This window comes from Lithobates pipiens, unplaced genomic scaffold (genome assembly GCF_037356315.1).
Source record: "Lithobates pipiens isolate NorthernLeopardFrog02 unplaced genomic scaffold, aLitPip1_a1.2 Scaffold_23, whole genome shotgun sequence".
Lineage (NCBI taxonomy): Eukaryota > Metazoa > Chordata > Amphibia > Anura > Ranidae > Lithobates > Lithobates pipiens.
Window position 1 is genome coordinate 177,458,555 of NW_027507785.1, and position 12,990 is coordinate 177,471,544.

Below are 12,990 nucleotides of genomic sequence, written 5' to 3' on the forward strand. Positions count from 1 at the left end.
AAGTTCTGCATAGAAACCAATCAGCTTGCAGTTTATTTTTTTTTATTTTTTTTAAATAGCTGAAGGTAGAAGCTGATTGGCTATCATGTACAGCTGCATCAGATTTTGCACTGTCCAGATTTATTAAATCAACCCCACTGACTTCGGTCTCTAGATTACAATATAGAATACATTGATGTTTCTTTATGGGGTGTTCTTCAAAACCCATTACAGAACATGTTTATTTTATTCTTTTAGTTGAATCATTACAAGGCTTCTCATTGCAGATTTTTGTCCTCTTTATTAAGCATGTTTAATATTGTTCTGTTAAAGGAGAAGTAGGGCCAAAGCTCTTTTGATCCTAGTTCTGTGGGTCCCAGCAGTGTAGTAAGTTCTATATTTCTGTGAATCAGATTCAGCCGATAGTGGGCTAAAATCTGCTGCAGGTTTGCACCACTAAGACATTGCAGACTCTGAAGTCATTCCCAAATTTAGGGTTGGGATCCACCCAGATGTCTGACCAGCACCTGGCTCAGCCTCTTAGGTCCCTACTGAGAGCCTAAGTCAGCTGAATCCACCTCCTACACAGCCCAGCACTCCAGTGAGTACTGGAGGGGTAGAGTAGGGTGCAGGTGACTAGCTCTGCTCACTGAAGAACAAGAACTGAGCAATCAGTGGTCTTGCGGTCACTCAGATTTCAATCTAGAAGTAGCGGGGGACAGATGCGGCATCGGACCAATGCTGCATCCACCTAGGTGAGTATGATTGATTTTTTTAACCACTTGGGATCCGCGCTATTGCCAAATGACGGCATTAGTGCGGACCTACATTTCCGGGACTACGTCTATTGACGTCGTCCCGTGTACGAGCGGCCTGCGCGCCCCCTGAGGGGCGCGCCCGGCGCGCTCTGTGATCGGCGAGTCCATGAGACTCGCCTGATCACCGATCCGTGCAAGGGGTCGATCCCGACCCCTTATCACGTGATCAGCTGTCAGCCAATGACAGCTGATCATGTGATAGAATGGAGCCGGTAATCGGCTATTATTCCTCCTCGCGCTGACAGCGCGAGGAGAAAAAAAAAAAGCCGATCACGGCCATCAATACAAGGGACCACCTGCCACCTGCCAGTGCCCACCTGCCTCCCGCAGTGCCATCCTGAAGTAAAAGTAAAAGCAAAAGTAAGTGCCCCCCGTCAGTGCCCCCGTCAGTGCCCATAGTGCCCACAGTGCCACCCACAGTGCCACCCACAGTGCCACCCCACAGTGCCACCCACAGTGCCACCCAATCTGCCTCAAAGGTGCTGCACCCCAGTGCCGCCCATCAGTGCCCAGCAGTGCCGCCCATCAGTGCCCAGCAGTGCCGCCCATCAGTGCCCAGCAGTGCCACCTATCAGAGCCACCTATCAGTGCCACCTATCAGTGCCCATCAGTCCCATCTATCTGTGGTACCTATCAGTGCCCATCCGTGCCACCCATCCGTGCCACTTATCCGTGCCACCCATCCGTGCCATCTTATCTGTGCCCATCTTTTCCCATCAGTGCCGCCTTATCTGTGCCCATCGGTGCCGCCTTAACTATGCCTATCAGTGCCCACCAGTGCAGCCTATCAGTGCCCACCAATGCAGCCTATCAGTGCCCACCAATTCAGCCCATCAGTGCCCACCAATGCAGCCTATCAGTGCCGCCTAATCAGCGCACTTCAATGAAGGAGAAAAATGACCCGTTTGCAAAATTTTATAACAAACTATTAAAACATGATTTTTTATTTTTTTTTGCATCTTTTTTTGTTTGTTTAGCAAAAAATAAAACTCCGAGCTGTAACTAAATACCACCAAAAGAAAGCTCTATTTGTGGGAAAAAAATGATAAAAATTTCATTTGGGTACAGTGTTGTATGCCCGCGCAATTGTCATTCAAAGTGCATTAGCGCTGAAAGCTGAAAATTGGTCTGGGACTGAGGGGGGTTTAAGTGCCCAGTAAGCAAGTGGTTAATCCCACACTTCCCTTTTAGGTTACCATATCATCAGAATAATTTTCTTGGGAGATTATGAAGGACTCCCAGTTTTAACAAGGTGCTGTCTAGTTTTCCTGGATATAAGATTTCTAGCCTTATGGTCCAATTTACATTTACTCCATAAGAAAAAGAACTAGTAAAAAATTATGGATTGTGTTCCTCTAACTGCCTTGGTCATTGATGTATCTTGAACAATTTATTTCTGGAAGCAGCTAGAAAAGAGACGTGAAGTGCATGAGTTAGCTCTTTCCCCTCCCACTATAATTGTGGAGGCTTTCAAAATGAGTTCTACTAGCCTTATATTGAAAGAACAGGGACTTGAAGCTAAAGAGTTCAAGGCAATCTGACAAAATCTAAACATTTAAAAAAGAAAATGTGGTTATTATGAGAAAAAGCTAGTTTCTATGTCAGGAAGTGCCCAGTGGAAAACACAATGCTGCTGCCCGATCTGGTGCAGGTCTGCGTTTGCGGGCGTGCACGCACGATTCTCGGCATCAAACGGCCTATTCAACCACTTAAGCCCCGGACCATATGGCTGGCAAAAGACCAGAGCGTTGTTTGCGATTCGGCACTACGATTGCTTTAAATTGACGTCCTTTTTTCCCCACAAATAGAGCTTTTTTTTGGTGGTATTTGATCACCTCTGCATTTTTTATTTTTTGCGCTATAAACATAAAAAAACTTAACCATTTTGAAAAACATTTTTTTAACAGTTTTGAAAAAAACCCATTATTTTTTACTTTTTGCTATAATAAATATCACAAAAGTGTAGGCAGATACGTATTCTTCTACACATTTTCGGTAAAAAAAAACGCAATAAGCCTTTATTGATTGGTTTGCGCAAAAGTTATAGTGTCTATAAAATAGGGGATCGTTTTATGGCATTTTTATTAATATTTTTTTTTTACTAGTAATGGCGGTGATCAGCGCTGATTCTACACTTTTGGTGCTAATTTGGGACCATTCACATTTATACAGCGTGATTAAAAATGCATTGATTACTGTGTAAATGTGACTGGCAGTGAAGAAGTTAACCACTAGGGGGCGTGTAGTGGTTAAGTGTGTCCTAGGGAGTGATTCTAACTGTGGGGGTGGGCTATGTGTGACACGACACTGATCACCGCTCTTGATTACAGGGAGCTGTGATCAGTGTCCTGTCACTAGGCATAGTGGGGAAATGCTTGCTTACATCAGCATTTCCCCGTTCTTCCACTCCGTGAGACGATTGCTGGTATCCCTGCGGACATCGAGTCCACAGGACCCGTCATCACACCCGCGGGAACATGCAAGGAAAATAAACAGCATTTTTGCTTGCACTTGATTGGATAATAGAAATCGGAACAGCTTCCCCTCATTTCAGATCTTCCCTCAGATCTACAGTGACTGCACTTCCAAGTGTGCACAGTGGATTTGCCTTTAGTAAATCAACCCTAATGATAATAAGATAGGGAGTAATAGAGAGACCAATCACAGTGATCTCAGATCAGTTGAAAATAGTATAGTGTTTTTAATCTGTGAGTTTGTCCCTTCTTCTTACAACAGAGGAAAGGAAGGAAAGAGAAACTAATGAATGAAGGCGTTCTTTATTAGTTTATATCACTGTACAGATCAAGGCAGCAGAAAATTTAAGCAAAGTTTTTCATCCCACTGTATGCGACCTGTAGATCAACCCTTTCACCTCTTCATACCTCTGTATGACCTTTATGCATAGTATCTTGTACACTATTATCAAGCACCATGCTCGAACAACCAAAAAATTGTGTGAACAAATTAGATCACCTTGGGGTGTCTACTTTCCAAAAAGGGAGTGTTTGCACTGTCTTGGCATTTTTATTTCAACAAAAAGGAAGGGAAACAGTATTGTTTTCAAAATCTTTGTTTTTTTCCTACACATAGTAACAAATAACCCAGTCAGACCGGATATTAAATACCACCAAAAGAAAGCTCTATCTGTCTAAAAATGAAACAAAGCTTATTTGGGCACAGTGTTGGAAAGCAGAATATTTGTCAGTCAAGCATCACAACACTGTAAAATGAAAATTGTCCAGGCAATGAAGGGGTAACATAAGCTGGTGGTCAAAATGCACCTGTGTCCAGTCAATTGATATTACATTATTTAAATATTTTTAACAAGCAGTAAAGGGGCTGTAAAACAAATCATTACTGAATTAAATCACTGAATTAAAGTGATTGTAAAGTCTCTTTATTGTTTTATTTTTTAAATAACAAACCTATTAGACTTACCTGCTCTGTTGCAGTGAATTTTCACACAGCAGCGCAGAGTCTCCTCTTTTATGGCCTCTCGTTGGCACTCCTGGCCCCTCCCTCCTGTTGAGTGCCCCCACAGCAAGCAGCTTGCTATGGGGGCAAGCAAGCCGAGCTGCAGCTCATTGTGTCTGCAGCTAGATTGAGATGGGCTTAGGTAAGTATTAGGGGGCTGAGAGGGGCTGCTACACACAGAAGGCTTTTTAACTTAATTCATAGAAATGCCTTTAATTCTCAATGATCCTCTAAGATGACAACAAAGACTTTAACCACTTGAGATCCGCGCTATAGCCGAATGACGGCTACAGCGCGGATCTCCTTTTCCGGGACTACGTCTATTACGTCCCGTACGGCGCGCTCCGTGATCGGCGAGTCTACGAGACTCGCCTGATCACCGATCCGTGCAAGGGGTCGATCCCGACCCCTTATCATGTGATCAGCTGTCAGCCAATGACAGCTGATCATGTGATAGAACGGAGCCGGTAATCGGCTATTATTCCTCCTCGCGCTGATAGCGCGAGGAGAAAAAAAAAAGCCGATCACCGGCGGCCGTGATCGGTAACACAGGCAGGTTTCCGTTACATCAGAGGGGGGCGGGGTCACCCATACGTCACGGGGAACCCCGGGTTTCCCCTTGCGTCAGAGGGGGGCGGGGTCAGGTGACGGGTGGCCCCGCCCACCGTATATAAGAAACGTCAGGCCGCCGGAATCCTTGCAGTGTCTCCTCAACTGAGACAGAAGAAGGATGGATTCGCTGCGCTGGATGAGATGAGCCATCGCTGGAGAGATGACCGTCCGTCGCTGGATAGCAAGAGTGGATTACCGCCGCTGGAATCTTTTTTAAATTTTTTTATTTTTAATAAAGGAATTTTTCAAAAGTGTGTTTGTTTTATTTAACCATTTTTTACACTTTCTTTGTGAAATGGTAGGGGTACTTTTGTACCCCCTTACCATTTCAAACAGGGGGGGGGCGGGATCTGGGGGTCCCCTTGTTAAAGGGGGCTTCCAGATTCTGATAAGCCCCCCGCCCGCAGACCTCCACAACCACCGGCCACGGTTGTGGGGATGAGGCCCTTGTCCTCATCAACATGGGGACAAGGTGCTTTGAGGGGTCACAGACCCCCAAAGCATCCTCCCAATGTTGAGGGCATGTGGCCTGGTACGGTTCAGGAGGGAGGGGGGCCGCTCTCTCATCCCCCCCTCTTTTCCTGCGGCCTGCCAGGTTGCGTGCTCGGATAAAGGGTCTGGTATGGATTTTTAGGGGGAACCCCACGTCATTTTTTTTTTTTTGACGCGGGGTTCCCCTTAATATCCATACCAGACCTGAAGGGTCTGGTTATGGATATTTAGGGGGAACCCCACGTCAAATTTTTTCTTAAATTTGAGGCAGGGTTCCCCTTAATATCCATACCAGACCTGAAGGGCCTGGTAATTGAATTTGGGGGACCCCCACGCTTTTTTATTTATTTATTTATTTATTTTTTTATCAATGACTTTCAATGAGTGTTCTCTGTATTACGGGAGCCGACAATTCATAATAGCTGCGAGTGATTGTAAAGGACTTTTTTTCCTGCATAAATGACACTTTGTGCAGGGACAGTTCTAAGCACCAGAAACATGAGCCCCTTCACAGGCATACTATAGACAACCCCCCCCCCCCCTACGAAATTTAAAGGAATATTACACTTTTATTGTTTCACTTTAATCATTATTAAAATCACTGCTCCTGAAAAAACGGCAGTTTTTAAAACTTTTTTTTTGCATTGATACATGTCCCCTGGGGCAGGACCCGGGTCCCCAGACACTTTTTAGGACAGTAACTTGCAAATTAGCCTTTAAAATTAGCACTTTAGATTTTGAACGTTGGAGTCCCATAGACTTTAATAGGGTTCTAAAGTATGCTATATACTAGCTCCGTCAAATCTTCTTTATACATTCGACAGACACCATAAGCCTTCAAAGACAGATTCGACCATAATTCATGTGGATTTTCGGACGAATGCAATTTTTGAACGAAAAACTAAATAAATAAAAACGAATTTCGGGAGTAACTAAATAAATTAAGTTTTCGGACGAAAACGAAATTCCGAAACGAAATATTTTACTCTGCACATGTCTACTATTTTCCCTTCCCTTTTGTAACGTGGGTCTTGTTCACCCACACCAAAAATACTAACAACAATAATATTTAATAAATATTGTTACTTCAGCATACTACAAGAGTAGTTGTTGTCCCTTTAAAATCCCCTAAGAGGAATCAATTCCCTATACAAGTGGCAGCAAACGGTATAAAATATCTGGGAATTTACATCCCATTTTTACTATCTGCCATCAAAAACCTTGAAGAGGAAGTAAACCCTGTCCCCCTGCCAAGCAAAAGCATAATGGGTTAGTATGCATCGCATACTAGTCCATTATGTGGCACGTACCTGCAAACAATGCCCTCGATGTCCCTGATGTCCCCACTGGTGGCCGCATCCATCTTCACCTGTCTTCCTTCCTGGGCCGTGGACTCCGGCTCTGTGACTGGCCGGAGCTACGTGAAGTCACAGTCATGGAACTTGCACGTGAAGAAATGGCATGGAGGTACTTTTCTTTACAGCTCATCAGGGCCGTCTTTAATATTGATTGGACCCAGGGCAAAACTCTCCACCTGCTCTGAGACATACAATAAATAGCAGCTAGACTTAAAATCAGTTTACTGTATCGGATCAGGCAGCAATTGTAATTGGTTGCCAGCAGTTACAGCATATCATTACTGCTTAATGACTGGTTGCTAGAGGTTACAGCACACATGATGGCTCACTGATTAGTTGCTAGAGGTTACAGAAAATGTTAATTGATTGCTAGAGATTATTTTACAATAATACTGCTCACTGATAGGTTGCTAGAGGTTACAGGACATCATCTCCTCACTGCAGGTGAGCATGATATACATATGAATGCCACCTTCTATTTACATATCAATGCTGCTGGCCGCAGCTATTTACTTAGTAATGCTGCTGCTATTTACATATGAATTCCGGTTATTTACATGTAAACACAGGGTCTGCTGGCGAGTCATCTGTACACAACAATAGCGCAGAGCTGGGCAGCATTAGTACGAGCACTTCACACTGAGATATCGGGACACAGTACAGGACTAAAACTTCAAGGGACAAGGGAATTTAAACTGGGATAGTTGGCAAGTATGAGTCACCTGCTCTGGGCCCCAAACAATGACAGGGCCCAGGGCAGCTGCCCCTTTTGCCCTGCTTTAAAGACGGCCCTGCAGCTCATGCGCCAATAACATCATCGCAGCACTACAAGGTAATTATCTCATAAACAATGTATGTTTAGGAGATATTTCTACTACCTATAAGTAAGCCTTATTCTAGGCTTACAGTACCTAGGGGTAAATCTCAGATGTGTTTACAACCACTTTAATTCCACACCAACCTTACATAAGGCATTTACTTGTCTCAAGGCACATGAAGGACATATTACCAAAATTTGTATTCTTAGTACCAAATTTGTATTATTTTCAGGCTATCCCTGTCCCTCCACCCCCTGGCTTTTTCCCGGCCTTGAATAAGGATACCCAGGCCTTTGTGTACCCACATATATAAAAAAGCATCAAAAAGCAATTAAAATTGTTTATTTTGGTAATTCATTTGCTTTCACTTATGTAAAACAGCGGTGACATTTTTCAGGATATCAAAATTGTCAGCAAACAGCAAAACAAACCAATTGATTTTATACACAAACATCATTTAGTGCTTTCACGTTAGTAATATTTGATTCAATTTGAATCTTTGTTTTTGTATATCTACATTATTAAAGAGCCAAGACAAGATGAAACACAAAATTTACAAATAAATACTAATTGCAATAAATAGCTATTTACAGTACCTCTGTAAGATGTTTGCCTTTGGATATAATGTTACAAGAAAATTTGTCACACAGGGTTTGGCCTGTAAATCAGAAACAGTCTTATTGTATTGTGGGGCCGTCTCTGTGTGCTATTTTGCCCTCTATGGGCACCCGCTACATATTTTAGACATTATAATTAAGCTCAACAATGGATACACCTACAATCATATAAGCAGGAAAATACAAATAGTGGAAAATCTGATGGAAAAATATTTATACCTTAGGTCTTATTCTTGGTGTGCTTGCATGGACAGTTTTCTACCCACAACTTGACCTCTGTTAGGAAGCTATAGGAGACAGCAGACAGCTGGGGTCTACATAGTTAGTCTGGTTGAAAAAAGACCATTTCGTTACACCAATAAAGTATTGAAATTATAATTATAATTATTGAAAATCATGTTAGGACCACCACACCACAAAGGCCTACTTCCACCCACAGCCATTAAATTTCTAAGCCTAGTTTTTAAAGGGAACTTGGCATTTGTGAGAACCATATACAGTACATTTGGTATTGTTATTCTGATTGGTGTTTGTTGACAATTAATTCAGAATTTACACTGCAACTTGTATATAGACTTTATTTCTAAATATTACGTTTCTTTTTTTTCCTCTTGTTCCTTGTTGTTTCTTTATCACTTTCCCACACTGTTCTCTCAGTGTTTACAACCTTTGTAAATTTCCGGGCACTGGGTATGAATTCACTCTTATTCGCTTCCTCGTTCAGGTTCATAGGCATGTTAAGATGACGGACAACTTGTTTAGGCTTGGTTATCAGTTCTCTCTGACTTTGAAAAGCAGGTACAAATGATATTTGAGGAGCAAAGAAAGGGAAGTATTGCTGGAAGCCAGTTGGAGGGTGAGGAGCTACATTGTATTTTACTTTATGTGTTTGATATTTTGGCTGATGTCTGGTTTCTTCAGGCTGAGGCATAGGAGGATCTTCAACAAAGTAAGGCTTAATGCCTGTGATAACATGGATCATGTATGCATTGTGCCTATCTGCAGATGCTCGGATAGGCAAAATGTACTGATTCATTGTTGTCTCTGGAACTTCTTTCACAAAGGTGCACAGAACAGTTTTCCAAATTCCATCACTCAGTGGATTCAGTGTTACTCTTGGCCAGTGACCGGCAAGGCTCTTTAATGCATCTCTGTTCCACACAGCAGAGGGAAAATTCACTTCAACATGATACATCTGTGAAAAATAGATATCTAGACGCATTTGTGTGTACTTGATTAATATATCATACATTTTGCTAATGCAGAAGTGACCATACTCATTGCAAGGTGTAAAGTTGGCATAAAGAGTTATATAGCCAACTGAATCATGCTGATAGAGAAGGGAATCCAGGTAGCCATGTTTTTCAAACAACATGGCTTCTGCATGAATGTTAGATGCAGCACACCCAGTAACTTGGCCTTTCTGTATTACTGTTCCATTAAAGGACTTTATTTCATAAAATATGAGTTGTTTGTCTTCATGCATTGTTGGCCCATATGGGAATCCAAACGTTTCATAAAACTCCCTGTAGGTGACTCTTGACTCTTCTCCTGTTCTAATATGATATGGACATTTGGAGCAGTTCTGGTTTGGGCAAAGCCAGTAATACGGTTTGACTAATGTCCCGTGATAACTAGAGAATTCTTGAAAAACGGTTTCCATCTAAAGCTTCTTAGATATGGCCTTCTAATTTAAGTATATATCTGCAAATACAAGAACATATAATATCTGTTTTTAAACTAACGAGCCAACAAAGCAGGATTCTTATCAATTTACCCAGTTTTCTAATATGGACTTGCAGGTTCATTTAAAGTGACTCTTTACCTTAGTGCATTCTATGAATTAGGGGTAAAAAATGCACCCCTGCCTGTTCACACTAAACATTTACCTGAGTCCTCCACCAATCCAGCACTATCCCATCTGTGGAGGGAGTGTGGCTGAATTTCGCTGTGTGTATCTATGATGCACATGTATCCCCGCAGCTGCTAAGTAGTGGAGAACGTTGGTGGGGGCCCCAGAACAGGAAATAAGCCACAATTCTGTACAATAGCATTGCACAGAGCAGGTAAGTATAGCATCATTTTTTTTTATATATAAAAAACTGTAAAATCTATTTACACACAGACACCTGCACAGATACCAGGAATAATTGCCTTAAATACATTAACACTAAACCTAATAACGCATCCTATTCATCCTTGTATTTATCTCTCTTTGTTGTAGCCTATGAGCATTGTGGCTGTCCTTAAAATTGGACATTTCACATTTTTAAATGTATGTCTTCACATGTTTTTCTTTGGATATAGGATGTCCTTATATTATATAACTAAGTTCGAGCTAAAGGCCAATTAAAGTTCACGTTTCACATAAACTGGTCCATACAGACAAGGCTCCCATGTAGTTTAAAATGCACTGTGCTGTTTGTAAAAGTATTGTTTAATGCATATGCCATACACATAGGCCTTTTCTGTCATTCATAACGCCTGGACAAAATACTCTGAATGTTTATATTTCTACATTATGGATTATTTTCATGGACTACAACAAAATGTCATCTGAGCCTCCTTCTTTGAGGTCAACTAAAATCGTAACCCTTTTAGTTGTCTTTAAAGAGAGAGGCTTGGTGGCCATTTTGCTGTAGCCAAGAGTATTCACCCATGAGGAGTCTTTGTGGATGTATAGCGTCCTTATGCGTCCATCTAATCAGCAGGTCTGTTCACTCAATCTTGGGACCTATAACACTACATAGCCCAACCCCAGCCTCTCAACACAGTGAAAGGGATCACCTGAACAGGACTTGGGCCACAAATGAGCTACCGTTATGTCACCTAACTCTGAGTGACTATTACATTATTCCACGTTTTATTAAAAAATTACACTATCCATGTTCTTGTTTGTGGTTTAACACAGCTCTTACTAATTGCAAAAGCACAATCCATTCTAAACTATCCAATCCAAATAGCAATGTTTCTATTTGTGTGTGAATAACCACTCCCGCCAGTCCCCACCTGCATGTACAAGCCCACAATGAAGAGGGGTACAAAAAGGAAAAAAAACAACAACAAGACTGTCGTTTGAAAGCGTAGAAAATCTCGCCTTCAGGCTATGTACCCGACATGTTTCGCAATAACTTGCAATAACTTGCTTCAACTGGGCTGAGATTCAACTGATCAACCACTGTCTATTCATTGTGTGTTTGGCTTCCTGGTTCCTGCTTGCCGTGTGCTCTATGTTTGACTCTGTTACCGACCTTGGGGTGTTCTCAACGATTCCTCTCTGCTTGTGACCTTGACCTTTTGCATGTCCCTGACAATCCCTGTCTGCCTGTGACCCTGAACCTTTGGCGTGTACTCTGTTGTTCCTGTCTGCTAGTTGCCCTGACCTCTACCGTATCCCCTTACTATCCTTGTCATTCCAGCCTGCTGCTTCCTTCTCCTGTGGTCTACTGTGAGCGTGAGCTGTGAGACCCTAGGGGCCGCGACCTGGAGCCAGACTGCAGCAAAGTCCATCCTCACCACTGGAGGCTCTGGCGAACACCGGCTGGCTCTTAGACTACGCGCCCTGGGGAATCTATGCTCCAGCTCCCATTGGGATCTGTTAGTGATCCTGTAGACCTGTGTCCTGAATCTCCCTTGGTACAATCCGCAGCAGTCAGTCCTAAGGTCCACTACCTAGCGGTGCACTTCCGACTCCTACGGAGTGCATCTGTCATCTGGTCTCAGGTGACCTGACACTGGTGCCACAACACTATAAGTCCTCACAGTTAATCTCGGTGGGCACAGGAATGGGCCCTGCTGTGAAATATTATATCAAGAATTGTAATTACATGCCCTATTAAACAGGGCCTGAAAAATTGGGCCTTAGGCACTGGTGCTGGTGCCACGACACTGCAAACTCTCCCATATACGCTAGTTGTAGTGCAGTAATGAGCCCTGCTGCAAAGAATTGCTTCAAAAATTGTAATTAAACACCCCTGTTAAACAGGGGCTGGAAAATTGGGCCTTAGGCACTGGTGCTGGTGCCACGACACTGCAACCTCTCCCATATATTCTAGTTGTAGTGCAGGAATGAGCCCTGCTGCAAAGCATAGTTTCAATAATTGTAATTAAACGCCCCTGATAAACAGGAGCTGAAAAATTGGGCTGGTGGCATCACCCAGAACCAAAAATGTTCTTCCAAGATATCAGCGGAGGAGGAAGAGGATAGACAATCAACATAACAGGACAGTCACTCAGCATCAGCATAGGCAGTCTTGAAGGGATGTGAAATTTCAAAAAAAAATATTCGGTTACATCAGCTTCAGGTGCTTGGTAGCTGTGGGGATCCAAGACCGATTCATCTTTATGAAGGCCAGTCGATCTACCGAGTCGGTGGACAGGTGCAACCTGTGATCGGTAACAAAGCAACCAGCAGCACTGAAGGTGCGTTCCGAAAGAACGCTGGATGCAGGACAGGCCAGTAGCTCAATTGCATACTGTGCAATCTCTGGCCAGTGATCCATCCTCAAGACCCAGTAAGCCAGAGGATTTTCGGTGGGAAAGGTGTCCAAGTCTGACCTTGCCCCTAGGTATTCCTGCAACATTGTAAATCAGACACTGGCGATGGTTGCTGGAACCGATCATACCTTGGGGCTGCAGACTAAAAAATTCTCTGAACGCATCGGTCAGATGGCCACTTTCTCCACCGCTCCTTCTGACTGATGCCTCAGCAACACGTTGTCCAGGACCAGGAGTTTGTAACCTCCCAGTCTCTGGGAACGCGATGCACAGACCTTTCTGCAATGCCTCCCTAAGATGTCTCATCTTCTACTCCCTCTGCGAT

At 43.1% G+C, this 12,990-nt stretch overlaps 1 protein-coding gene across 2 annotated transcripts in view; it reads right to left on the bottom strand.

Moving 5' to 3' along the window:
* Positions 1 to 7,878: 7,878 nt before the first annotated feature.
* APOBEC4 (apolipoprotein B mRNA editing enzyme catalytic polypeptide like 4) overlaps positions 7,879 to 12,990 on the bottom strand; it is a 36,150-nt gene continuing 31,038 nt past the window's right edge. For both annotated transcript variants that reach the window (XM_077452655.1, XM_077452654.1), the window contains one exon: positions 7,879 to 9,872. In XM_077452655.1, coding sequence (XP_077308781.1) covers positions 8,752 to 9,831 — 1,080 coding nt within the window. In that variant the 5' untranslated portion in view covers positions 9,832 to 9,872 and the 3' untranslated portion in view covers positions 7,879 to 8,751. The remainder of the gene's footprint in view (positions 9,873 to 12,990) is intronic.